At 37.0% G+C, this 26,924-nt stretch overlaps 2 protein-coding genes across 2 annotated transcripts in view; one reads left to right on the forward strand and one right to left on the reverse strand.

The window, feature by feature from the left end:
* LOC592075 (circularly permutated Ras protein 1) overlaps positions 1-652 on the forward strand; it is a 32,653-nt gene extending 32,001 nt beyond the window's left edge. Inside the window, 1 exon segment of the mRNA XM_030993761.1 lies at positions 330-652. Within this exon segment, the coding sequence (XP_030849621.1) occupies positions 330-446 (117 nt within the window). The 3' untranslated portion in view covers positions 447-652.
* Positions 653-4,488: 3,836 nt separating this feature from the next.
* LOC105442208 (mitochondrial carrier homolog 2-like) lies at positions 4,489-20,318 on the reverse strand. The gene is made up of 11 exons (XM_030994126.1): positions 20,137-20,318; positions 17,065-17,149; positions 15,546-15,652; positions 14,597-14,701; positions 13,068-13,177; positions 11,676-11,735; positions 10,754-10,847; positions 9,667-9,714; positions 9,197-9,264; positions 7,185-7,260; positions 4,489-6,937 (listed from the first exon to the last, which is right to left on the reverse strand). Exons 1-11 carry the CDS (start codon positions 20,230-20,232, stop codon positions 6,845-6,847), a joined length of 942 nt encoding a protein of 313 aa, XP_030849986.1. The 5' UTR covers positions 20,233-20,318; the 3' UTR covers positions 4,489-6,844.
* Between the last annotated feature and the right edge of the window lie 6,606 nt (positions 20,319-26,924).

Here is a 26,924-nt window from a genome sequence, read left to right on the forward strand (position 1 = left end):
ATACTATATTCCAAAGGGTACCACACATGATTAGCATTTTATGCTACTTTCTAGTCCCATTTATCTATTCAAGATCTTTGTTAAACATGCATTAATTATTGTTATATTAATGTATTTGAACATTTGGATAACAAAACCTCAAACAAAAACAACATCTACAAATTCAGTTTCTCTTGGAATTTAGCATTAATGAAATCATGTTTCATTGCCTCTCAGTCTTTCGATTGCCTCTATTGATCGTTATACATTACATTTGAATTTCTGTTTTGTTGTATTCTGTATTCTTTGTATTATTATGCTATGTTTGTATTCTTTAATTTATCTTACAGATGAAGAATCGTCGCAAGAACGTTTCCGACCGGCAGGCCAGTGTCTTCTATAGGATGAAAGGAGCGACTACAAAGATGTTCAATAAACAGACCTACGACATGGCAGAGGTGGTATAGTTGGGACCTGCTGGGAAAGGGTCCTGTGTAGAATAGTAGGAGACAATAACATATGGCGTGAACCCTCCTTTTACTGGCAATTTCTATCGATTTAGTGGGAACAAGGATTTATGTCTTTCGGTCAACCAGGGGGGTGTTTCACAAAGATCTAAAGTTAAAGTTAACTCTAACCTGGACTTAAATATTATGGAGAGCCATTTGTAGCTTTAAAGTGACTCTGTAACGTTGTCTCAGATTCTGAAATCCTGGATTTAGCTCATGCTGCAATCATAATATAAACCTTTAGGTCAGTCAGGAATCTCATGACTTTTACAAGCCGATTGCCTGTCTGATTATCAAGATATTTTTTATTGGAATTCAAAATTTCAAAAACCGTTTTCCCCAAAGGTTTTTATTACACTACAGTCTATTGGGGAAAATGAGTAAGGTAGAACCGTTCACTCAAAGATTTGTACTTTTTTGAGGGACTTCATGATTATTTTGAAGCGTAATTTTTTTAGGGCTTCAATATTACACCATATCACAGACACTGATAACACATAGGGACATGCATCTCAGATGTCTAAAACTGGAAACATTAACAATGCCTTTACCATGTGCAAGGATTCATGTATTTCAGTCAACCTGGACCAAGTTATCATGTACAAGACAACTCAGCAAAAGTTTATCTTCCTTTTTTTCAAGAGAGTGTTTATATTAAAGAATATATTTGTTGTGTACATGTACAAGCATACATGTTATTGTGTCAAAGATGTATTAGTGAGGCATTGTGATAACATTCTCTTTCAAAAGGGGAAACAAATCTTCAAGACATCTACAGTACTAGTATTAAAGTTTATACTGTGACAGTGTTCCATTTTCCATGAAGGGATGTGAGTGCCTCGTTCTGAAATTGTTCAAAAAAATGCCTCAGTAGCCTTCGTTTATATACAATATTCATGTGCTCATGTTAAATTTGTCTTGTCCTGCGCTGCAAAATTGCTTGCATTTAAACAATATATTTTCAGTGTTTTGTTATTAAGTAGAAATAAATGCTTCAAACTACTGTCTTTGAATTCAATTTCAATTTCGTGTATTCAAAAATTATGAAAAAATGTGAATTTGAAATATCTTGATAATAATAACATAAAGTGGCCTTAAATGTGAAAATATAATAATCAGGATTCTGTGTAATTGAAAATATCACCTTTGAATTTATATTTTTCAAATTGAAAATTTTAATGTGAAAACGAATATCATTATTTATTGTATCGCATGTATATAAAGCAACGGATAACAATACCGACGTGAAATCATTTGGATTATGATTGTTACATTTTATTTTGTACAAATGTATTTAAAACAATGACATTCCTTAATAACATCTGCTGATCTGTAGTATTCTAAATGTATATTATGAACATGAAAAACAATGCATATGATCATTATTATTGTTTGCATTAAGTATTTGAAGGTATTCCTGATTTTTATATCATAAAGAAATGGCAACAATTTGTACAATATTGGCAATTCACCGGTGTGTGTATGTAATATTAGAGTGCCTTCTGTTGTGATGTGAGTACTGTAAGAAGCTAAATTTATTACCATTATTATTATCATAATATTGTTAAATTTATCAAAATTTATCAAAAGATATAAATCAGTACTGCCAAATCGACCTGTTTACTAATGTTTTCAATTTACGCATGTACAAGTTCACCGACGTCCAATTAAAATGCTGGTCAATTGTGTTTAGATAAGTTGTTGGCGAACTTGAACTATGTCGGGCAAACCTCTGGCAAACTTTTTAGGTGTCAAGAGAAATTGTTCAAAATGTATAGATTAAAATCAGGGAGCAGGTCTATTCCCCTTACCTCTTCATAATTTATCAGTACTAATTTGCATAAATTTATATTTACTATTCCATTTCTTTATCATATTATTATGTATGAGGGTGATTTTGAGAAAAGTTGAAATACAATATATCTAATACATGTACAATGTATTTATATATGTTTTAGTTGCGCCGCTCCCAAACTTTGGAATAACCTTACACTAGACATAAGAAAAGCCTTATATGTTTAATACCGTCTTCGACTTTTGTTGAAGACGCACTTGTTTTCGGTAGCTTTTCAATATTTTTTGTTTCTGTGTGTCTCGAAAGTAGCACTGTTTAAGGATGTTGCTTTCATCACAGCGCAGTAGAGTATATTTGTTGTAGTAGCTGTGCTATAAACATTTATCTAATTATTACTATCATATTTCACTTCAAATTATTTACGAAGAGCAAGGCAAGAAAGAGGGCTTTAGCAAAGCTGAAATATGTCACCTTCAAAAGTGTTTCTTGCATTAGACCTGTAAAGATAAATACTAACTTTTCTTCTTCTAATCTTATTGTTTATTTTCACTGCTTTTTAGCCTGTTAGCCAAGTGCCTTTTTTGTAACATGCATGCTAGATCATCTATGTTCATGTTAACTCTTTTTGATTTAGTACTCATAATCTAATGTATATGATGTTTAACACTGGTTGTTGATATAGCTATGATATATGTAAGAAATGTAATGTCATCTGAATTGTTCTCTAAAAGTACTATGTAATTTTACTTTTTTGATGGTATCATTTGGGGCTTAATTAGTGAACATTTATTTGATTTAATTTATTATGAGACATTCTTTTATTATGTACTATGTAATACTTTGTAGTACTAAATATATTGAGAGTACTTTTTTATATCTATGGCGCTCCATTAGCTAATATGTTATAACAGGTTTATTCCATATAATAGGAGACACTTTAAAGGTATATAAAGGAATGTGTAAAGAAAATTATATGGAAAAGCCCTTATAAAAGGAAAAACTATATATGGTTTGAAAACAGAGTTATATGGCATTTAGTCTTTCTTAATAATCAAATTGTATTCATATTTTTATGGAAGTCTATCAGTTTAGAATGTTACACATCATTAGGATATGCATGGATACAGAATTTATTTGCAGGTTCATATTAGAAATATTAGCTTTATGAATGTAATTGTCAGTAAAATTTCACATTTTTCCAGGCTTCCCAAGATATACTGATTATAGACATTCTGCATGTCATCTACTTTCCACAATTTGTATGTATCCTATTTTATAATGTATGTGTTACTCTAATTGTATATGGTTTTTAGTTGTTGGTATATCATTGAACTAAGTAGTAATTTTACTTTATTTGTAGCTCGATTCTAATAGTGTATTCCTTCTGATCTTCATGTCTTTCAAAGCTAAATCGATTCAAAACGAAATAAATTATTTTATTAATCACAATCTCGTTTTTTTGAAAATTTCTAAAGGTTACATACCGACCCATTCATCGACCCGCCCATTGAATTGTAGAACCACCCACTGACCTACCCAACGACATCCTGACTGACACAACAACTGATACAATGACCGACACATGTCCGACCAACATACATTCCATACAGATTGACCGACCAACCCATCCACGGACACTGACAGACACACCAACTAAAAGGCACACTGACTGACTGACAAACCACCCGGCCCATCGAAGCACCAACTGACCAACAGACACGCCGAATCATGCACACGCTGACCGACGAACCCCAAAACAATGTCAGTGGTGTCGGTGCTTTGGTCGGGGTGGTGTTGGTGCTTTAGTCGGGGTGGCGTCGTTTTGTGTGTTATTGGATCAATATGTCAGATAATGTGTTGCTGTTGGTTGGTGGGTCTATCAATGGGTGAGTATGTCAGTGTGTGGGGTGTTGTGTTGGTGTTGTTGGGTCAATGTGTCCAGAGAGGCGAGGTCGATGGCGGTCTATCAACGAGTAAAATCGGCCGGTTGGATGGTCTGTCCATGTACCCTACCACAAATGGTCCATGGTCTGTTGTAGGGTGGGTGGGTTAGTCAGTGGGTGTATTAGTGTGCTGGTTCAGTGTTGTTGGGTCCTTGTAGTCATGCCTCCCAACCCACTTTCTTCTCGACCTCTTAGTCTACAAACCTACATGAACAATGCCTCAAACCGAAAATGATGGTGTACATGTATGCAAAAAAATTTAATAGATTTTCTTCATTGGATTATTTATATTTACTCACAAAGTATTTCACATTTAAACAAGCATCTGTTACAAATTCTTTCCTCTTCAACTGCCCTTAGTACTTTATACATGCAAAACACAGATGTAATGATGGAAACCATCACCGTCGGTAAAGAATATCAGTTGGGTCCAAGTTCTTGCAGCACAAATGCTTTCCTAATTTCAAGGGAGAAATACAAGTCACTAAGATCATGCAAGACCAAGTGTATTTCTACCCACACAAAGAACATACATTTCAAATAAAAACCTTATTTTCGTCATGCATCTCGAAAAAACATGAGGATTGAAAAGAAAGAAGTATAGACTTTACGGTTAAAATCTGTCACCAAATGCAGATTATGACTTGGTTGGGACCAAATGCAACAATTTCTCACTGAGAAATCAAACTATACGTACACATACAGTCGAATCTGCTTAAGCAACCACCTGTAAAGAAAGACCACCTTTATAGATGGATCACTTTTTTGGGGGGTTTCCCTTGAAAATGATTCCTCATCGAAACCTGTACTATTAAAAGCGAACCTGTACATAAAGACCACCATCCAAAAGCGAAACACTTTTCTTGTCTTCCTTGGGTGGTCTTTATGTACAGGTTTCACTGTCATTACACGCATCCAGCCTTTAGATTCTGCACATATAGAGGGCACGAGAGTATAGAGAAATAGGTTTGTACATAAAACCCTAGAACTGGTCAAGATGGTATCAAAATCAAAATAACCACAAATGCGAGGTTCTTTTTATCTCAACTCTTTCCACTATCATACATGTGAATTTATCTTACTTTACTCTACTACATAAAGACATTGATAAATGTCAAAATAAGAAAATAACTGTAATTAGACGTTATCAAAATAAGTGTGTTTACAATGTCAATCAAACGAACTTTAAAAGCAGTGATCTTGAATAAGTACACCTATTCACCAAAATAAGAGCATAAAAATAACATTGATTTCAGGAAGAAAAAAAAGGCATCTACATGTATATCAAAATAAACTAAAGTACAAGGATACTATCACTAAAGAGATTTATATGTTTTTAACATAATTTTTCAAACGGCCATTTGACATATATCGTATAGAAGCTGCATGTATACAGGTACTCTGTACATATAAAATAATTTATGACAATTTATGGATTGGTGCCTTTATATGTTTGAACGGCCAAATTCTCCTTAATATTCTATTGCATTAACCTTGCATGCAATAAGAAAAGGCGAGGTAATAACCAGTGGACAATACAACACAATCACATGAAATATAACAATATGACACATCAACTGTCGCTCTGTTTCAAAGTATATCACTTTAACAGTTTTCATGTAATTCTTTTTTCAATTCTTGAAAAACAAACCACACTCTGGGTATAGAGTTAATGTACGTACTAAATTTAACCTTTGGCGTCCAAAGTGTTTACATCATAAAGAAATATCTTAAAAACATTGAAGGATACTATAGACTATCCAATCACGAAAGGGAAGCTTGTATAAGTAGTTAATTCGTCCCCTAAAGCCGTCGGTCCTCTGGTTGCTTACTTACAAGTATTTATGCTTTCTTAGCAGTCACGTAAAATAACCACCACCACAAAATGCAAATAAAATTGCTGAAGGAATAAGCAATAGATCAGTTTACAAATATATAATCAATTCTACAAATGCATCTTCAAATAAACTTTCGCATTCACTTCGTGAACAGTAATGCTAATGTTATTGTCATGGCATGAAGGCTAATATCAGTCGGTACTATGTTGGGCATTGCTCGGGCAAACTCAAATCAAGAGTGACCACAGAAGAATATACGCATACAAATTGAATACCTATGTGTACTGGTCTTATATTGAACGGAACAGAATCTGACTCATAGAGTCTCATTACGATCACTAATTCTTATTTCGTACAGATACCACAAGGAGAAATTCTTCATTGGAACACGCACGACGATTATCTTGAACAATCGATACAAAATATTGCGAAAATGTAAAGCCTAGCTTTGCTTCATTATACAAAAATCAGGAAGCGAAGAGAGGGATCGAAGATCACATCAAGAAAAATAGACACACTTTCATCATGATTTCATCACGGATGAAACTAAACTTCAGGGGGTTGTTTCACAAAACTTGTCATCAGTGACAAATGACAGTTTTTGTTATAAGCTACTGAAATCCTTGCTTTCGATTGGTTATCAGCAGATTTGACACTGATTTTTGTCATTTGTCATTGAAAAGAGGCTCTGTGAAACGAGCCCCTGGAGGAGAGGGAGAAAGGGCTCTAAAGAGATGGGAGATGGGGAGGGGCTCCGGTAGGTGAGGGGCGAGATGGGGTCTAGTCTAAAGGAGTGACCGGCTCTGGTTGGAAGACCACCATCTTCGCATTGTAGCGTCTGAAGAAGAGGCTGGAGCCACGCTTGAGAAGACCCTGCAAAACCAAAAGAAACAAGAAATAATCTTTTTAAAAATCACAAGTTGTAACGAATTGCCTTATTCACAGTAGGGAGGCTTTTCGAATCGAACAAATTCATTAGTATGTCAGTCTTTATTCATTTTTTTGCAGCATGAAGCTTTCAAGAATCTGAAAAAATCAAACAAATTTCCAAAGTTTCTAGTTTTACTACAATGTTAAAAATTGAAGACAGAATAATCGCCATCAAAGTTTCGAATCTTACCCTGTTCCTGAGGTCTCTCCAACAGTCCACCCAGTTCATATACACAGGAACATAGGGAGCTGTACCAGCTAACAATCTGGACAAAGAACCATTATATATATTTTGTTTGTTTAGAGTACAATGTTTATATTATGAAAAGGATGATGAGAATGAGGACAATGGTGATGAGAACGATGACAATGGTGATAATGATGAGGAGGATCATGATGAAAATGATAAAGATTATGATGGTGGTTGTGATATGACAACGGTGATGATGATGGCAGCGTTGATGATCACGATGGTGATGATGGTGGTGGTAGAAGTGATGATGTTGAAGGTAGTGTTGATGATGATGATGATGATGATGATGATGTTGATGATGATGATGATGATGATGATGATGATGATGATGATGATGATGATGATGATGATGATGATGATGATGTTGATGATGATGATGATGATGATGATGATGATGATGATGATGATGATGTTGATGATGATGATGATGATGATGATGATGATGATGATGATGATGTTGATGATGATGATGATGATGATGGTGATAATAATGGTGGTGGAGGTGTACATAGATACATAGGGAGCTACCAATTTATAATAAAACCAATAATATTACATTTATAATAATAATAATAATAATACTCAGTTTTTATATAGCGCTTATTATGCTTATATTATGCACATATCTATCCCAGGGGATGTTCATGGTGCCTTTAAAGTACTACTATTAGCCTTGATTTAGCCAAGCTGCCATGAGATGCTGAAAGCATTCAAAGAATAAATATATACCAGGTCCCCATTTATTACACCTGGGTGGAGAATAGCAAATGCAGATTAATATCTTGCCCCAGTACACCAGTGCCATGCAGGGGCTTGAACTCTAACTTTGCATCTCAGGTAAAATGTTTAATGAGTCAACTATGATACACCCACTTGTCATAATATACAATATTTTTGAATATGTATTCAAATTTCATGCATACTTCAGGATCAAAAGGATCTCTTCATGACCTGAAAGATTGTTGGCTTGCCTGACATATCAGCAACTAATGCATGCAAGGTGCATTTCATCTGTAAAAATGCTATCATACACAACAAGCAAACTGAGTAGCATATTCCCAAAGGTTCTTGGAAGAAACATCACTAAACATGGTTGATTAATGTGTTTTTTTTTAAATAATATTTTTATGGAAGGGAGGGGTCACAGCGTTGCCGAAATAAATTCTGAAGGGGCTCACATGTTTTAGATGAGGACTTACCCCGAGTTATTGATGATGTAGTTACTACTGATGAGGCTGAATGGATAGGTCAACATACCCAGAAGGGGCTCAAATGTTTTAGATGAGGACTTACCCTGAGTTATTGACGATGTAGTTACTACTGATGAGGCTGAATGGATAGGTCAACATACTCAGAAGGGGCTCAAATGTTTTAGATGAGGACTTACCCCGAGTTATTGACGATGTAGTTACTACTGATAGGCTGAATGGATAGCTCAACATACCCAGAAGGGGATCAAATGTTTTAGATGAGGACTTACCCTGAGTTATTGACGATGTAGTTACTACTGATGAGACTGAATGGATAGCTCAACATACCCAGAAGGGGCTCAAATGTTTTAGATGAAGACTTACCCTGAGTTATTGACGATGTAGTTACTGCTGATGAGGCTGAATGGATAGGTCAACATACTCAGAAGGGGCTCAAATGTTTTAGATAAGGACTTACCCTGAGTTATTGACGATGTAGTTACTACTGATAGGCTGAATGGATAGGTCAACATACTCAGAAGGGGCTCAAATGTTTTAGATAAGGACTTACCCTGAGTTATTGATGATATAGTTACTGCTGATGAGGCTGAATGGATAGGTCGACATACCCAGAAGGGGCTCAAATGTTTTAGATGAGGACTTACCCTGAGTTATTAAGGATGTAGTTACTACTGATGAGACTGAATGGATAGGTCAACATACCCAGAAGGGGCTCAAATGTTTTAGATGAGGACTTACCCTGAGTTATTGACGATGTAGTTACTGCTGATGAGGCTGAATGGATAGGTCAGCATACTTGCTAGAAACTGAAAATAGACCAAAGTTTAAGTTGAAATATAAACATAATGTTACAGATCACAAAATAACATAATTTGGGTTTACTGTTGTACGCAGTAAACCTAGATTTTGTATTCTTTCATCAATATTCAACTTCAAACACATTTTTTTTGGAAATCCTTGCAGATTTGTGTCTCAAATGACATCCTCTTTTACATTATGATACAAATAAGTGAAATGTTGCCATCAAATTTGTTGCGACTACCAACACTTTAAGAGGGTTTTTTAGGTTATGACCTTGGGTGACCTTTTTTTTTTTTTAAACGGACAAACAGTAGGGGGGAGGGTACTCCATGGCCCCCTTGTGCCCCCCCCCCCCCCCCCCGCCCCATCCAGTGGCCTATGGCAAAATAAGACTGTACTAGACTTACTCCTGTAATGATGTTTGCATAGCTCCGGAGCTCAGATACATTTGTCATCTAGGAAAGAATGAAAAGGAAGCGAATGAAAATAAACATGGAAGAAGAAATGATAACCCGATGCATATGTAGCAGAATGAGCATAAAGTTCTTCACACTCTATCCAATATTGTTGCATAACACAGTGGCAATTGACAACAGTAATTTGGGAAAGGAAAATAATCATTCAAATCTTCAAATTGGCAACATGTGGAATAGGTATCAGGGGAAAAAAATGAAAGTTTCATACTTTTCAACATGGCCTATCATTCAGAAACATTTATACAACTCATTATTCATTGAGGAATGAAACAATCAAACAAAAATTTACGTGTTGCCAATTTGAAGGGGGAAAAAGATACGAAAAGCTGGATCTCATGGATGTCAGAACTTAAAATTAAATTCAAGGTTTTCAATCCTTTCAACATGACCTATCAATAGTATCAATAGTATGGGCCAATTTTTGACATTTTTGTTTATATACTCTGATCGTGCATGATAGTAAGTTTTAATATGTTCTTTGTTTTTTGTTCTGTTCTTTTGTTCTCGTTTTCATGTATGTGTGTTTTTAGGGGTAGGCTTTTATATAAGGAACTTCCCTCCTTTCTGCCTATCCCAAGTGCTCTTATAAATTGCCATTGTATTTGTTATCACTTTCTTGTGTTTTTTTATATTTATAACTTCATTCTGTATTTGTATGTTTTAAATGTTTGAATAAACTTTGAATTTGAATTTGAATTTGAATATCATCCAGAAACATTTATACAACTCATTATTCATTGAGGAATGAAACATTAAAACAAAAATGTACGTGTTGCCAATTTGATAGAATAAAATATAGAAAAAGAAAAGAAAAGCTGGATCTCATGGATGTCAGAACTTAAAATTCAATTTAAGGTTTTCATCCAGAAACATTTAAACAACTCACTATTCATTGAGAAATGGAACAATAAAACAAAATTTACGTGTTGCTAATTTGAAAGAAGAACTATATCCCATCCGACTTTGTCGGCAAGGGGATAAAAAAGCAAAGTTGGACCCCATAAATGTTAAGACTTACATTTTCATCTACAACGAGTCTGTTAAATGAGTAGTACATTGTCCTTGCCAGCCACAAGGTCATCAGGTCTAGTAGTAGTCTAGGAGCAAGACCTCTGAAAAACACAAACACAAAGGAAAAGCACAGTATTAATGGACCTCTCGGACATATTTGATCAAAATGAAAGACTGCAAAATTTGCTGATCTTTTGTCAATATTTTCATAATTTCACACCCGATTCCAGAGATAATTTTCATCACTAGGTAATAAATTATATATTCCCCTGTCCATTGGTGATAGACCCTACAAGATTTCCAAGACCTCACTGACTTTTTTGAGGAAAAAAACTGTCTGTGAATAAAAGTCAAGCACAAACTATGGTCACACCACCATATAACTTCAACGATAACATCATTTCAATGACATACTATTCAAAGGAAACAGTAATGTAGTGTTTACAGATAGATGGTCTTTCACACAGGTGGTTGCTAAAGCAGGTTTCATGGTACTTAAATTGATCTGGGTTTAAACCCAGTGCCGGTTTTGATAATTAATAATAATAATAATATTCCGCATTTATATAGCTCTTAACACATCAACAATGTCTCTAAGCACTTTACGTATCATCACCCGGTCATCGGATACAGGCTGGCCCACACACAATGTATGCACATTCTCCACTCCCTGGGGAGCATTCAAGCCAGGCACCATTTTACAGATGCTCACAATGCAAGCAAACTACATTAACGTTTGCATCCTACCGGGTACCAATTTAACAGCTGGTGGAGAGTGGCAAATGTTGATTAACGTCTTGCAAGAGGACGTTAGTACTTGCTTGGGATTTGAGCCCTGTACCTTGTGATCTACAGTCTGGTGACTTATCCACTAGACCACAACACCCCTAGTAGAATAAGAGCTTGGTAAAATGTTGAGGTGAACTTACGTGAACAGTCCTCTGATTCCTGAATCATTGTATACCTCAAAGTAAGGAGAAATCCAGCCACTGCGTGAAAAAAGAAAAGAAAAAAAAACAAGATGAATGTGACTGCTTCTTTAGCATGCCTTTGCCTGTATGCATGTTCATTATTTGAATGATTCCGTGACATTTGACACCTGACTTCACGAACCCAAACTTTCCATTTAATCTTTTCATGCTCATACATACCTGAACCCAATTTGGTCAACATTGGTCAAGTTCTTTTCAATTTTTTTTGCATTTTCAACATTTTTTATCCCCCTGTGACCTTTGGCAAAACAATATGAAAAAACTTTTTCCAAGGAAATCTAACCCTTCCGACTGATAACCTGAAATTTGGGGATTGAAGTTGACACTATTCATCAATTAATCCAGTGACACATCACTTTATACACATTTTTTTTTAAACATCACTTTATTGTTCAAACTTGCACAACAAAGGAGAACAATAGCCCAGGACAATTCCATTTTACTGGAAAATGCAGGGCATTAAAAGTACATACATGTAGATATACAGTGAATAATGTTATATAACATCAACAAAAATTAACTAATTTTACAACATAGTGAAAGTTGAGGAGTGATGGATATTCCTAGCTATAAATAAGAGGAGCTAAATATTGAAATTTCATTTGATATATCAACTTAATAAATACGAAGCATACATAATGAGTATTATAAGAGCTTGATTTGAGTTGATGTTTAATAAAAAGAGGATTCTATCAGTGCCAGGCAATGAAAAGAGACGAGCAGTAGAAAGAAAATATAAGACTGGTTACAAGGTGTATTAACCAATTTGTGTGTGTGAGTAATTACATACTTGAAATGCGAAGGGGAATTTTGGTTTCCCATTTATTGGCATTCTTTGAGTAGTAGATGACAAACGAAGAAACAATAGATAGTTTGGATAGAGTCTGTCGAACTTGTTTCACATTGACAGGTTTTCCAATTTCTTTCAACAGCTGCTTTAGCCTCGTCACATTGTCCGGCGAAATATGACCTCTAGAGCCGATTTCCAAAGGAAGATACACCACAGAATATCCATTAGCCTGTATATCGGCAACTAACGGGGCATATTTGTTCTATTTATATTCATGTGCCTTAACTACATTCATTTCAAAGGGAACTGACAATTCAACTATGAGGATTTTCTTTAAGTTCTTCCAAAAAAACACAATGTCTGGGATGAGGTTGGTTTGGGTACACTCTAGTGGAATTGTGGAGATGCCTTCTTTTGACTGTGTAACCTTTGACCTTTGACATAATGATGTCACAGACTGACCTGTACTTTGTTTCCTTGCCAATGAACTGATTTCTATTGACTGTGTGACCTTTGACATTATGATGTCACAGACTGACCTGTACTTTGTTTCCTTGCCGATGAACTGAGCCATGCTCCTGATCATGATGACATTGAAGGGCTGGGACACGACAACTGCACATAAATGAGCCACTGAGTCCTTTGACATCTGGAGAAGAGATGAAAAACATCAGGGCGATATCATTTGTATTGTCATTAAAATACATTCCTTTAAAACATTATATATTTAATTGTTTTTTCTTACTTTTTTTGGTCATTGAAATGCTAGCAAGAGTTAGCAATGAAATAGACAGTCATGACTTAAAGTAAGAGAAATTCTAACACAACTGTGATGTATTTTGACATAGAGAGAGCAGCAAAATACCTGACGGGTCGTGCTACTTCATCCTAGCTTGACATGAATCACAAGGCTTCTTCTACCACTTTAACCCTTACTGTACTGGGCTATTTCGAGCACTCTCTGACTTGGGGGGGGGGGGCCCCCCCCCCCCCCTATGATCTCGGCCGTCGAATGTCCGATGAACGCGAAAATTTGCATGTTTGTAGATATTAACGTAAGGAACAAGATGGTATAATTAGTTTTTTCCGAATATGCAAATTTTTGTTGTTATAGCCTAATTAATTATGCAAAATGCTAATTTTATGCATTTTACAGAAAACTCTACATATTTGTCCTTAGACTTGTGAAGAATCTTGAAAATGTATTGAATAAATGTTTCCGTCATCTCAAATTCATGAGGTTTCATTATTTTTATGATATTTGAAAATGCATAGGTTAATTTGCATAAATTATGAATATGCATTCATGAATATCAAATCTGGAAATATATAAAGGGAACTAGAATCATTACAAAAATTGTTAGACTCCCCTTTTTGAATGTTGAAACTCATTATTCATATGAAACTTATTTTCTAACACAAAATAGTTATTTGATGTAATTAATAATGATAATTTATGCAAATTTGATGCGATTTTCGAATATTTAATTTCTTATGTATTTTATTGTTTTTTTATTTCTTATTACATCTATTGTTTTTATTTCTAATGTATTCTTTTGTTCTGAAATACATCAAGTTACTTTGAGAAACATATAAAAGCAATTTGATATTAATTCATATCTTCACATTTCTGCTTGTACATGAATATATGCAATTATAGCACTTTTTTGATGACATGCGCATACTAATTGTTATGTAACACCTTACAGGTATATCCGATTTCGACGAAAATGGTATCAAAATGTGCGTAAGACTTGAGGGAAAAAAGTCATGAAACGACAATTCAAAATTCCGAGCGGTTGCGGCGCAATCTCCGAAAATGTCGAGGGGGGGGGGCCTCCCAGGCCCCCCCCCCCCCCAGTACAGTAAGGGTTAAACAAAATATTGTTAGGAAATCTCCCAAGCATTGAGATTTATTGTCATAATTCCGTATGCTTCTGTATTATTTACAATTGCAAACGTATAATGATCATAATCTAGTATTTACTACCGTGATGGTCATTATCATACTATGTAAACTGTTGAACCATGCAGAAATGAAAATAAATAAATACAAAAAATAAGATACCTGAAGCATAAAGGTATGGAATGACACACTGGCCAATTCAGGTCTCTTCTTGGCAAGGGCTTTCTTTTCGCTCTCATCTACAACAGGGAACAGCTCATCCATTTTCTGATCAAAAGTAAAGAAAGAAAAGAGGAAATTACAATTCATAATGTTGTGATATAATTTCATCCGCAATTATAAACTTCCATTTCTCACTTTGGCCCCTTCCACACAAAAAAATCAATTATCCATCTTAGACATTTTTCATAGTAGCAATTGAAAGGATTAAATTATGACCAAACAAATAAACTGACAACTGCTTTTGACCACATTCACTGCTTCAGCCTGAACTTGGTACAAGAGGATTTTGACAATACTTTTTGAAAAGCATGCTGCTCAGTCCTCCGTCGGTACGTGGCAGCAAAATTATAAATATGGTATTTATCTATAAGACAATATAAATCTAGGTGCCACTACTGCGGTTTGATTACAATATCAAATGAATTGAAAATATGGGGTAAGATGAGGACTTCCAAAAATATTTAATCATTCGTTTTGTAAACATAACCAGGATATAACCCTAAAAAATTGGCGGTCTATGATTTTTATTCATTGGGTCTGGGTGACAGTACATTGTTTGTTGACTTGAATGTTGAAGTTTAACAAAGTGTCATTTCGTTCACAATTGGCTACGTCAGCCAAATATTTGTACGTATATGTGTATGCTTGCAAGTAAGCAACCAGGGAACCAACAGCTTCAAGTCCTTTCTGAGGGACTTGGTAATGAAGATTAACCGACTCAGTTTCGAATCCGGGACCTCCCTATTACAAAACCAATGCTTTATCACCGAGCCATCGCATGATTTCATACAAATGGACTCTCTGCAAAGGTTGGAAATCCCTTCACAGAATTGTATTGGTCAAAGCAATTTTTTTGAACAATCTTTTGTCCCCAAAATTAAATCCTCACCTCAGAGACCGACCTCAGGACAGCACCGGAGATGAAGTTCTGGCACAGGGCAGGAAAGAACCCCCGGTACAGGCCAGAGAAGCCCTCTACGGAGTATATATGTCGTGCTGGAGATAGAGAGAGGAGAGGAGAGAAGCAGCAGAGAATTAGCAACAATTAAAGACACACAGAAGTAGGCAACAACATCATTCGGATGTTTACCCAATAACAGGAGTCAATCACCAAGATTAGCCATCATTTCATGTACACTGTAACACTCTGCATTTTTCGACCCATTCCCCCATTTTGGTAAAGTTATTATCTTACAATTCCCTCACATGGAGGCTCTCTGAGATACTAAGGGGTATTTCTTGATGGGACTACGAGCTTGGTGTGTGCAAGACTTGTTCACCCATTAATGGTATTTCCACCAAGTCTGGTGTCAGCGAATTATGACCTACTGCACAGTGCACATGGAAACTGTCTACCTTTTAAAGGGAAAGTCCACCCCCAAAATTAGTTTGTTTCGATAGAGGCAGAATAATAAGAAAATCAGGTGAGTGAAAGTTTGAGCAAATTCTGAATGAAAATAAGAAAGTTATGAATTATTGAAGTTGTGATCAATCAAATACAAATTGGCAACTCTGTGACTTATTATACGAGCTCTCCTTCATTTGCTTTGTGCATAATATTCCATAAAATCACGTTTTCTTCGTTATTGATGACGGAATATATATTTGTTCCTTGCATGGGGAGTATAGAAACATATTTGCAATTATTTTATTTAGGGTGCATGTATGGTTGAAATTTTTCTTGAGGGAAAATGAAAAATTTAGATTTTTTTAGTACTGAGCCAATGGAAGTTGAGCTCGCACGATACGTCATAGAGTTGCCAATTTGTGTTTGATTGATCACAACTTCAAAAATCCTAACTTCCTTATTTTTAATCGGAATTTGCTCAAACTTTCACTGACTTGTTTCTCTCATTTTTCTACTCCTATTAAAACTAACTTAATTTCAGGGTGGACTTCCCCTTTAAGCTTTTACAAGATCACTGTGAACAGTACCCAATAGAATCCAGGGGGTTTCTTTCCCAGAAAAGAACCATCTACATGTATGTTCAAACCAGAGAAACTGTCTACGCTAGGGACATGTACATACATCCGGCTGTTGATGAAGAGCATATAAGAGCAAAGGAGAATAGTAGGCCATTTTCATAAAGTAACCCAATTCAATGTATATGTCTTTGTAAGAATGGATGAAAATATTGGTGTCAAAAGGGCCAATTCAGAGACAATCGCAAAGATACATTGTAGAATTAATTTCTGTGCATTTTTAAAGTTATAAAGGACCAATGTTTAAAGTTTCTGGGGGGTGTTTCACAATACTTTTCATCAGTGACAAATGACAGTTTTTGTTATAAGCTACTGAAATCCTTGCTTCTGATTGGTCATCAGCAGATATGTCACTGATTTTTGTCATGTGTCATTGAAAAAAGGCTTTGTGAAACACCCCCCCAGATGTTCTTTTTCTCTCTTACCATAAGGAAGGAATCCTGGAAGCTGGTAGCATTCTCTGAAGAAGGCATTCCTTCCTAAACGAGGAGGGAGAGGTTCATAACCAAGCTGCATTGTAGACAAAAAAAATGATAGTTCTATGAATTTAGATTTCAGCTTTAGGCATTTTTGCGATTCATGTGAATACAAAATGGTCATTCCATAAATATCAGACAGACATACCTGTACACACACAATAAGGATTTATGTCTCATTTTATTTTTATTTTCAGGTATGGTATGACATGTTGATTGGATTATCATATCACAATAAAGAGTGTAATCCATCATTTTAAGAAAGGGGAATAGAGGCAAAAAAGTGAGGATTTAGACATATATGACCAACAGAAATCATAATTTCTCTTTGATGTTGAATCAACGAAAGACAACATGTTATTCATATGTGCTATATTCGCTATGTTGAATCGACGATATACAACATGGGGGTCATTCCATGTCAAATCACCCGAAAAATCTGAAAATCTTAACCCTACCATTTTTGATTTTGATGAAACTTAGGTTACTTGTTGAGTGTGATCTCACAGCACCAAATCCAAAATTTTAGGTCAGTGGGGTGAGTGGTTTGGGAGATACGGCCCACCAAATTTTGAGATTTTTTCAAAAATGGGGGTGGCGGGCCTACCTTTGAACCCTTGTATCTCGGGACCTAATGGGTCAATCTTCACAAAATTTGTATTGTTTTAAAGGGTATTCAATAAGGATTCCAAATCTGCCGCCATTTTGAAGATTCGTACATGTGGGGTACTTTGACCTCTTGACCTCAGATTTGACCTTGAAATTGACCTTGTGGATCACGTAACTTTGACAACATTTTTCATGAAATGTAATCTCTGACATGTTCACTAAAACATGTAAAAGTTTCAGAGATATAATATTTTTTGTTTTGGAGTAATAAGGATTGAAAGTATTCATGCTCACAGATATTCACAATAAACCCTATTATACTGTATACAATACATGCAATATGCACAGTACAACTTACATCTTCCACATGTTTTTTTGTTTTAGTCACATCCATCCTAAATGTCAGCAGTACTTGAATAGAAATAAAATGACAAGTTCATATAGGCCTAAAGGGTTAACAGGATGTATGGCTTTAGACCTCTGAGTCGGTTCTAGGATAATTACCCCCTGGAAAATTCACCTCCGGAAAACTACCCTCTAAGGACAATTACCCCAGAGGTCTATTACCCCCCCCCCCCCCCCATTCGTTAAAGTGGAAGTCCAACCTGATAATAAGGTGGTTTTAATCAAAGCAGATTTATTTTTTGGGGTATATTATTCTTGAGGGGTAATTTTCCCGGGGGGGGGGGGGGGGGAGGGTAATTGTCCTAGGGGGAAATTGTCCGGGTGTTGATTGTCCTCGGGGGGGGGGGGGGGGACAGATTGTCCTAGGAGGTAATTTTCTGGGGGGTAATAATCCTCTGGGTGTAGTAGTCCTTGGGGGGTAATTGTCCTCAGGGGGGGGGGGGGGGGGAATTTCCTGAGGGTTAATTTTCCAGGGGGGTAATTATCCTAGAACCGACTCAGAGGCCTAAAGCCATACATCCTGTTAACCCTTTAGGCCTATATGAACTTGTCATTTTATTTCTATTCAAGTACTACTGACATTTAGGATGGATATGCCTAAAACAAAAAAGCATGTGGAAGATGTATGTTGTACTGTGCATATTGCATGTATTGTATACATTATAATAGGGTTTATTGTGAATATCTGTGAGCATGAATACTTTCAATCCTTATTGCTCCTAAACAAAAAATATTATATCTCTGAAACTTTTACATGTTTTAGTGAACATGTCAGAAATTACATTTCATGAAAAATGTTGTCAAAGTTACGTGATCCACAAGGTCAATTTCAAGGTCAAATCTGAGGTCAAGAGGTCAAAGTACCCCAACATGTACGAATCTTCAAAATGGCGGCAGAATTGGAATCCTTATTGAATACCCTTTCCAACAATACAAATTTTGTAAAGATTGACCCATTAGGTTCCGAGATACAAGGGTTCAAAGGTAGGCCCGCCACCCCCATTTTTGAAAAAATCTCAAAATTTGGTGGGCCGTATCTCCCAAACCCCTCACCCGATTGACCTAAAATTTTGGATTTGGTGCTGTGAGATCACACTCAACAAGTACACTAAGTTTCATCAAAATCAAAAATGGTCGGGTTAAAACCATTGGGTGATTTGACATGGAATGACCCATGGATGAATTGGTTTAGGACAAGGAATCACCCTTTTTCCCATGGAAGACATCTTCAAATTATAATTTCAAGTGGTTGAACGGATGCCCAGAAGAGTAAAAAAACATTGTAAGTCTAAGGTTTAATTACTATTTTTTTAGATTTCAAAAAAATAGGACCAAACCCGCTGATTGAATCATTTCCCGGTTAAGGATCTGGAGCTCTCACGCCTTTGGCAGTGGAGCTCCCTGGAGTTACTAAAAACAAAGATTAGTATAAAGTATAGGTCTACACTCTCTCACAGGTTTCACGGCAAACCGCTGCACAATTCAAGTGCATGCACACCGACTGTGGGTTGCAGGCGCAGACGGGCGAGCGCCTGCGTGAAGTTAGCGACTCTAAAGATCATCATCAATTCATAATGTGAAATACTTGCATGAATTTAATGAGGATCTGAAATTACAGTCGCTCACTTCACGCACGCGCGTGCGCAAGCATCCTGGCCCACTGTCGGTATAGATGTACAATTGTTGTATTTGTGCAGCGGTTTGCAGTGCAGTGAAACCTGCGAGAAATTGTATACTAAATTTTGAAGGCTTTGTTTTTACATTTCAGGGAAAATACTCAAAATAAGATAAGAATATTGACACGAAAAGGGTAAGAAACATAACGACTTTTAAATCATGACCATTTTTTGAACAATTGATGCAGATTTAGTTGATTTTGGGGTATGTTTTAGTAGGGTATCTCTACGCCGGAGTTACGGGTCAAAGTCTAGATACGATAGTCATCAGCGCGCGCCATCGTGCATTAGTCATTCCACCATGTTCACACAAATTAGACATCATTCTCACCTGAATCAACGTTTTGACATAGCCCATAGGATGGCTAAATGCCCCAATACCGATGTTGACCACTATTTGCATCCACGGGTCGTTTACAGCTGCCATTTTAGTCTCTCTTTCTGTCAACTCTAACCTGAATTTTGTCGACAAAATGAACTACCACCGCCAGCGGTTCCTAAACAAACTCAACCAAAGTATATTCGTATGAGGTCGTTTCGACACCCAACCCTATCAACTCGCTAAACTCACAAAACTTTTAGGTCGCGGAATTTTATGATGTTCCCAGAATTCCCCCCCCCCCCCCCCCTTCAAACCAAATTTTGTTATGGGAAGGTATTTTATGAGTATTGTCATAGGAGATATCATGTTTCTTAGAGAGTGGACTCATTCGAAATTTGGAAATTTCAATTTCGATTCCAAATCAGAAGATATACAAACAACATTAATTTGTTCAAAATTCAGCTGCTCTCACAATCCCCTCACAATGATCCAATTTATTCTGAATTTAGGTTACGATTAGTTTGTGAAACCTGCTGTGATCATCTATATTTTAACCTCCTCTAATTTACCCAAACTACATGTATTTTAGTTCACACATTATCTTTTGAAATGAAGGCAAAACACATTATATTGAGAACAAAAAGGTAATCTCGACGGAACTACAGCCATATGAGATTCGGAATATAGAACTTTTTTTGTTTTTAATTTCTTTGAAGAAAGCTCTACATTATTTAATAAATACGAAACAAACCCGATGGTGGGCTAAAATGTTTTTAATGTATTTTATTTAGGGAACTCCTGCGCTCGGTTTTGTGCACGAGACTCAATAGAGAAAATATGTACCGAGCTACTAGCAATGTACGTACCGAGTTGAGTAGGTATCGAGCTGTTTCAATACATCTTAGGAGCTGTAATTCCCCTTGAGCTTGAGCGTTGCACATTGACCCCTATTTAAAAAAATTATTAAATTTGATGATGAAATTTGTTAAAGCCAACTCGGTTTCATATGAAATTTACGACGCATGTTGGCTTTGTTGGGAAAGCACACATGAACTTAAAATGCATGAGAATATTAGTGATTTGGAAATCGTGGATATATTACGGCTCTGTAAAATTCAGAAGATATAACCTGTCTAGCTGCCTATAAAGACCACCAAGGAAGACAAGAAAAGTGGTCTTTAAGTACAGGTTCCTTTAGTACATGTTTCAATAGGAAACCATTGGCAGGGGAAACAAGAAAATGTGGGCTTTGTAGAATGTAGACAGCCCGGCCCCCCCCCCCCACTCAGAGGTCGGAATGACCGCATGCGTACGTGTTGCCAAAATGTCCGGTAAAGGGGTACTTTTCGTGCGACAAAGTCCGGCCCGAGAATTGTAAAAAAAGGGGTGTATTTGACTTTTCACCTGGAGATTTCTTTAAAAAGGGGGTGTTTTTCTTTTTTCTCTCATCTCTATGGACTCCTGAGAAATTATTCAGAATTTAGGGGGGTACATTGAGCATTTTTCCTGATTTAGGGGGGTCTCCAAGGCAGGAAAAGCCCGCGAAAAGCCCGCGAAAGGGGGGTTCGGAAAATGTTGGCAGTCCTCAGATAGGGGGTGCCTTCAAAAAGAGGGTACGAGCATATGCGTACCCTAAATAACACTGAGTGGGGGGGCCGGGGTAGACAGGTGATCATTTTAAAGCGGGTTTGACTGTATACAGGCGCGTACGCAGGATTTTTTCAAGGGGGGGGGGGGTTTAACATTTATAAATCGGGCCGAAAATTTCGCAACGACTCAGCCAGCCGCTGAATAAGCAGGGGGGGGGGGGGGGGGGGGGGGGGGGGGTAAGAGGTCACTTTTTTTTTTTTTGGTCCCAAAAAAATCGCAACGACTCAGCCGACCGCTGAATAAGCGGGGGGGGGGGGGGGGGGGGGGGTAAGAGGACACATTTTTTTTTTTTTTTTTTGGTCTCGAAATTTGAAAATTTGACATTTTGCTCCGTTGGGGGGGGGGTAAGGTCAGCTTTTTTAGGTCATGGGAATTTTTTTTTTTTTTTTTTAAATCCAAAAGGGGGGGGGGGGGGTTTTAGAGAAATTTAGGGGGGTTTACACAAAAAAAATTACCAAAGGGGGGGGGTTAACCCCCCAAACACCCCCCTGTGTACGCGCCTGACTGTATATATAGTGCGAACATAATGAAAATATATGGATATAACTATGACGAAATAACACCAAACTTGCGGAACTTATTGTAAATTATAGGCATATATATATCAGTGGCGGATTCAGGGGGCACCGTAGGGGGCACGTGCCCCTCCTCCCGGTATAAAAAAAGAGGGGAAAAGGGCAAGGGGTGAAAGAAAAAGGGAGAAAGGAGAAAAGGGAGGGGGAGGAAAAGCAGGGGGAGGGAAAAACAGAGGGAAAAGAAAGAAAAGGGAAGAGAGAAAGAAGAAGAAAAAAGGTAGAAGAGAAAAGGGGAGAGGAGAAAAGGGAGGGGGAAAGGAAAAAAGGGGAAGAGAGAGAGAACAGAAAAAGTGGAAAAGGAAGAAAGGGGGAGAGACGCAGGAGAGAAAAGGGGAAAAGGAGAATAAAGAGAAGGGAAGAGAAAGAAAGGGGGTGATATTATAAGAAGGTGTTTTTTTTACCGGAAAGGAGCGGGGGAGGCAATTTTGCAGTTTGCATAATATGGGGTCCCTCTTGCCAGGCGTGCACCCCCACCCCCACTGAAAAAAAATAAGAAGAAAAAAACACAAGAAGAACCAAAAGAAGAGATGGGAAAAGAGGGGAAAGAGAGAATTTTGTCAGTTAAAGGAGAAAGGAAAAAAAAAGAGAATTGAACAACTATAGAAGAGAGGTGCGAGAGCATGAGGAATTGCATTTCTTTTAAAAGAATAATGGGGGTAACAACCAGCTGAGGGGCGTCGCTAAAGGGGGGTGGTGTGGGGGAGCGACACCCCCACCTGGATATTGTCGGTAAAATTGCGCTGCTGTCGGGGAAAATGAGAAAAGGGGGGAATGAGAGGGAAAGGGAAAGAAAAGAACAAAATAAAAGGAAAAGAATGGAAAAAGAGGAAAGAAGGAAAGAAAGAAAAGGAAAAAAAGAAAAAGAGGAATGAGAGGAGAGAAGGGAAAGAAAGAAAAGGAAAAAAGAGAAAAGAAGAAGGAAACAAAAGAAACGGGGGATGAAAGAGAGGAGAGAGAGAGAGAAGAGGGGTTAGAGTAAGAGAGAGGGGGGAATGTTGGATGGAGTCACCACGTCCAGGGGGCAAGAAAGATACGCATAATATGCAACATAATTATATATTATATAATTATGTTGCTGTGTCGGGTCCACTGTTTCAGTATTCTTGCTCGATCCTCGTGTACTATATCATGCAGAAGTTTGAAGTCGGTGATATGTATTATGTCGGTGGGCCGGCAAATTTCCCCTACGAACCGTGACTTTCTATCGGAAATTTTTTTTTTTTTGAAAAACTCAGACGATGATTAAGAGTCGGTACAACGATTCGTCTTTTTTCTCTAATAATTTAATGAAACGTCAAAGCTTCCGCGCTTTGTGCGGGAGGGGGAACTGAATTAGGACAAGGATTAAGAGTAGAGAACGGTACAACGAATCGTCTTTTTCTCTAATAATTTGAAGAAACGTGAAAGATTATGCGCTTCGCGCGGGATGGGAGAAAATATATTCAGACAAGGATTAAGAGTAATATTTAAATGAAACGACAAAGCTTCAGCGCTTCGCGCGAAAGGGGGAAACTGAATTCAGACAAGGACACGACACAACGCATCGTCTTCTTTCTCTTATAATTTAATGAAACGTGAACGCTTCATTTCACGCTTTGCGCGGTAGGGGGGGGGGGAATTGAATTCGGACAAGGATTAAGAGTCAAAAACAGTACAAGGAATCGTCTTCTTTCTCCAATGATTTAATGAAATGTCAAAGCTTCCGCGCTTCGGGTGAGAGGCGCGAAACAAGAAGTAAGAGTCGGGAACGGTACAACTAATCGTCTTCTTTCTCTAATAATTTAATGAAGTGTCAAAGCTTCCGCACTTCGCGCAGGAGGGGGAAACTGAACAATAACTTAGTTCCTGGCCCCGAGTTTATAGGGTTAAATTTGTAGACATTGGGACATTGGCATTAATATATTTGTCAGTAATTGGTGGCTAGTTTTGTAGGCAAACGGCGGCCTCTACACCCCCCCCCCCCCACTGAAAAAGGTCTATCGACCTGATAATAACACAGTTGATACACTCGAGATAATTTTTGCAAGTACTACAAGTGAAGTGCCAGACCACCGTCTTTGTGCATTATGCAGCGACGAAGCATATACAACGTCTCGCCATGTGACAGATCACTTTTCTCTAACTTCTAACAAATCAGACTGAAGGCCTTTATCAAGATTTGAACAAAAGAAGGCCTCGTGTTTTTCCAGGAAGTGACGATGGACATTAATGCGCCAAATTTGGTTCTCAAATTGCAAAAGATCCCTACTCTTGGAGGGGTAGGAAAAAGCGATTTTACGTCATATTACTCCAGGAAGAGCCTGAAAATGCGCCTAATGTGGTTCTAAAATTGCAAATGCTTCCTACTCTAGGAGGGGGTTCTGAACCCCTCCCAGACCCAACCCCGCTTGGTCGCTTAATTCGCCCCCTCGCCGCTGACGCCTCGCTCCATCGTTTTTCATATATTTCACCCCATGCGATATTGTGCCCCCCCCCCCTCCCGGTAAGAAATTCCTAGATCCGCCACTGTATATACCAATGTCTAGCTGGGTCTATTTTCCAGTCAGTCAGAACTAGACAAAAAAGGTACTATCGGTACTTCAAACATTCATACAGGACCGTCAAGGGCGGATCTATGCAGGCAGTTGCAGATCCAGGGAGGGGGCCTGGGCTGGGGGAAAATACAGTTAAAAACACGTTAGTTTTTACCTTTTTACCTTACAATCGTGTTGGTAGAGAGAAAGTGGGAATAACAGAGAAGGAAAAGATAAGGTAGAAACGGAGAAGAGACAGATAGATAGAGAGGTGTGAGAGAGAGAGAGAGAGAGAGAGAGAGAGAGAGAGAGAGAGGGGGGAGGTTGGGACGGTGTGTATGTGTGGTGGGAGTTTTCAAGACGGTTAACATAATTTATGAAGAAAAATTTCGTCAAACATGGCTAGTCGTAGAACACCAGAACAAATCATATTGAATCTATCAAGTCAATATCACAATTTAATTTAATGTTCATATTTCTAGGCAAATTCACCTGCAAGTATAGTCAAATATTTGTAAAAGACATAATTTGTATTCACTCTCCAATTTAGAAAATATCGATACACTTTTCAAAAGTTAATAATTTTTTATTTTTTTATTGTCAGTTTTTATTCTTTTCTCTCTTGAAACAAATTATAATCATAGTACAAATTACAATCATCTTATGTAACGCTCACTGCAAATGTGATGACATTATAAATCAGTATAAATTTTTGTCTTACAAACGGCTTCAAAAGAAACTTACATAGTTAGTTCCTATACATTATGTTTGAAACAAAAATTCATATTTTCAAAAAAAACATATGCAGTTGTATAATCCAAACATTTTGTTTCAACAATGTAGCAACTTATACTTCTTTTATACTGTTGTCCTGAGAGAAAAGTTTTCTCTTTTTGTTAACCCTACCCTATCTGACCTCTCCCTTATCCCCCTCCCCCCCCCCCCCCTCTTAACCGGTGGACGACTGGCTCTGGGTTCCAATTGTTTGTCTAATACTCAGGTTTTCCCATTTAGAAAAATGAATAGTGAGAGTTCCCCTCATTGCTGCCAATTTCCTTTCTTCTACTTTATCCCCTATTATACTATTCTTTACTTCATTACAAGAGGGTGGTTTTTTAAGTTCTCTATTTCTATAAATCAGATATTTAACAAGAATTAAAACATGATTCATTAATTGATATTTTCCTTTATTTCTCTTCTCTTTCCCATACAGAATTTCCTCCAAACTACAGTTATGTATTTCAAAGTCTAAAAATCTCGTGCACATTCCCCACACTGATTGTGCAAATTCACAAGTATAGAATAAATGTTTATATGTTTCTTCATCTTTTTCGCAAAATGAGCATAAGTTAGTCGAGACAAGACCAAAACGGAAGAGGTGATGGTTTGTATATAATATATTATGTATAAGTTTGAACTGAAACTCTCTTAATCGACTGTTAAGTGTACACTGTCTTAGTCTTAAAAATATGTTTTCTATTTCCTTACAGGAAAAACCATAGTTCCTTCCAATTCTCTCAAAAACCAAAGGTTTAAAATCATATTTCTTTATTAATTGTACATAAATTTGTTTTGATTTTAGATCAGCTATATTAGTTGTTTTCTTCCCCAAAGTGAAATCAGTTCTAAAATTATTTTTTTCTTCTCCCTTTCTAAAATTATTTTTCCAACAAACTGGTAAACAGGCATAAAAGTGCTTGATCTTTTCAATTTCATTTACTTCAACACCTAAATCGATAAAATGCCTGTCACATTTTAGTTTACCATCGTTTTCCAGAATATGTTTTAATTTGTAAATTCCTTTGTCATACAACCTCTTATCGTATATACAGCTTCCTTTATATCGAATAAGTTTATTATTAAAAATTACCACATCACCAATGTCTATACTCCTTATATGTCTCGTATTCACCCAATCTTCTAATAAATCCATATAAAATTGTGGAGCTGTCACTTTTAATAAACTTGGTATATAGTCTATAGCACGTTCGATTATGCCATTCAGCGTGTTTGAATTATACCACACACTGTAACATATACGACTAATTCCACCTCCCAA

The sequence above is a fragment of the Strongylocentrotus purpuratus genome, unplaced genomic scaffold (assembly GCF_000002235.5).
Source record: "Strongylocentrotus purpuratus isolate Spur 01 unplaced genomic scaffold, Spur_5.0 spur5_contig_850, whole genome shotgun sequence".
In the NCBI taxonomy this organism is placed as follows: Eukaryota; Metazoa; Echinodermata; class Echinoidea; order Camarodonta; family Strongylocentrotidae; genus Strongylocentrotus; species Strongylocentrotus purpuratus.